Source organism: Etheostoma spectabile, chromosome 19, assembly GCF_008692095.1.
Source record: "Etheostoma spectabile isolate EspeVRDwgs_2016 chromosome 19, UIUC_Espe_1.0, whole genome shotgun sequence".
NCBI classification, from domain to species: Eukaryota; Metazoa; Chordata; class Actinopteri; order Perciformes; family Percidae; genus Etheostoma; species Etheostoma spectabile.
In genome coordinates this window covers 12,320,531-12,322,776 of record NC_045751.1, presented here as the reverse complement: position 1 = coordinate 12,322,776, position 2,246 = coordinate 12,320,531, and the positions used below count along the sequence as shown (strand labels likewise).

At 36.8% G+C, this 2,246-nt stretch overlaps 1 protein-coding gene across 2 annotated transcripts in view; it reads right to left on the bottom strand.

The window, feature by feature from the left end:
• LOC116669426 (low affinity immunoglobulin gamma Fc region receptor II) overlaps window positions 1-538 on the bottom strand; it is a 4,181-nt gene extending 3,643 nt beyond the window's left edge. For both annotated transcript variants that reach the window (XM_032499310.1, XM_032499309.1), the window contains exon 1: window positions 254-538. In XM_032499310.1, the coding sequence (XP_032355201.1) occupies window positions 254-407 (154 nt within the window). In that variant the 5' untranslated portion in view covers window positions 408-538. The remainder of the gene's footprint in view (window positions 1-253) is intronic.
• Window positions 539-2,246: the final 1,708 nt, after the last annotated feature.

Genomic DNA, 2,246 nt, shown 5'->3' with positions numbered 1-2,246 from the left:
ATTATAACTGCTGTAAGTCACCTTATTGCTTTTTGTGTGTGTTGCTTAATGTAATCATGAGACTTTAAGCTTTCAAATGATGTACTGCATGAGCGTGTTTTATGACGAGTTAATGCTTGAAATTTATGAGTGAAGAAAACTTTTTCTTAACTCATTTTGAAAACAAGTTTGATTGTTAGTCACCTAAACATTTCAAAACTATATTAATAAATACTTCAGGAAGAAAAAAATCTTTAAGTTAATTCAAACTCACACTGTATAGTGATGTTGACGGCATTGCTGATCTGTCCTGTGTCAGACTCACACCAGTACACTCCACTAACCCAGGAACGGTCTATGTTGCACGTGAATCCATTCATTTTCCCAAAGATTGAACAGTCAATCACAGTGCTAGGTTCAGTAAACATCTTCACTCTCCACTTAGTGGAGTTTCCCTCACAGCTCAGTGACAGAGACTCTTTGCCAAAGTGCTGCGATCTGTCAGGACTCACTGTGAGAGACGCTGCTGGATGAACATCTGAAAAACATCAAGTAGTGAAAAGCAATGTATAAAAGTAAGATTTAGAAGACCATGATGAAAATAGTCATTTTTTGTAATTGTGTTTAATTGTTTAAGATGTGGAATAAAATCAAAAGATCACACCAACACAGGTATATTTTCAGTTAAAAAGACCACAGTGAAAGCTTTTAGGTTTACTGTGGATTTAATCTTTTTCAGTGTTGAAGGTTAAACGTTTCTCTTCATTTTAACACAGCTGATGCACCATATGGTACCTTCATGTAATGTATTAATATCAAAATAGACAAATTCCCCATTACAACTAAATGTCCTGTACTTTAGGGTTCAGGGGAAAGAGAGAAGTAAACAAGCAAATGTGAAAAGAAGGAATTAAGAAAAGCCAAATCAGGAAAGAAAAGGAAGGAAGGAAGGGATAAATGGAAGGAAATAAGGAAAAATAGAAAGTATCTCAACTTTACACTACAGCGTATATTTGTTTTTCTGGATCTGGGCATTGTCGGCAAGTCTTAAATTAAACACATCTTAAAAATATAAACTATAATCATAAGCACTTAAGTTATCTATATCAAAATGTAATGTGTTGGCTTTACAATATGAGGAACCTACAAATGTGCAACAAACTCTTCACTGTGTCAGGATGAAAAGGGGATCAGGAGATTCACTCGTTAAAGTTCAGTTCAGCAGAAAAATCCGACAAACATCATTCTGTTTTAGAGACATTTGACCTGACGCTGGAGTGAAGGAAAAAGTCACCACAATAAGTACATTACTTTAATTTAACAAGAATGGAAAAAGGTCAACAAACGTCGGTTCACTGTAACTAGTGTAAACCACTGGGTCTCCTCTTGCAGCTCTGCACACATATCCTGCTGTGTGTGTCTGTCCATCAACGATGTAGGACTCCTGTTCAGTCCCGGTGGTGCTGCCCGGTAGCAGCTCATAGCTGTAGGAGATGTATGACAGTTTAGGAACAGCCTTATACCAGTAGAACCTCCATCCTGCAGACGGATCTTTAACACTGCAGCTCAGAGTTACTGAGGCTCCAGGACTCAGCCATGATGGAGACACAGTGAGGACAGGCCTGGGTTTATCTGTTGGAAAGAGTTTTAACAGAATTATTGTATTGTTGTTAGATTACATGCACTGCTTGTATCCTACATATTTCCCTATCTCCCAATACATACTGCAAATGTAAAGATGCACTATGCCAGAATCAGAATCAGAATCAGAATCAGCTTTATTCGCCAGGTATGAGGACACATACGAGGAATTTGTCTTTGGAGCATTGCTCAAACTGTGCTTACACATACATATCAACCAAAACAGAAATATACACACTAATATATACACAATATATACACACTATACACAATATATACACACTGAGGCATGAGTGCAATGAAATACAATTATTTAAATGTGCGTAGTGCAAGGAGACTGGGATGCTGTAAAATTAGTCAAATATGAAAACAAGTGAGAACAAAGACACTTTTAATGATCATTTAAATTCAACCTTCTCTTTTTCCCTTTAAGTTTTCAGTGTCTCTATGATAATGCAGAGAAATATTCACTTTGCTTCTCTCTTGGAATGCCTGCCTTAGTATAAAAACTACCTACGTTCCATTTTCAGTTTTATTGGTTCGGATTCTTTGCTCTTAAATTTACACATGGAAGAGCTCCCATCTGATTTGACCTGAACTGTGTTTTTTGATATTATCAGTGGCTG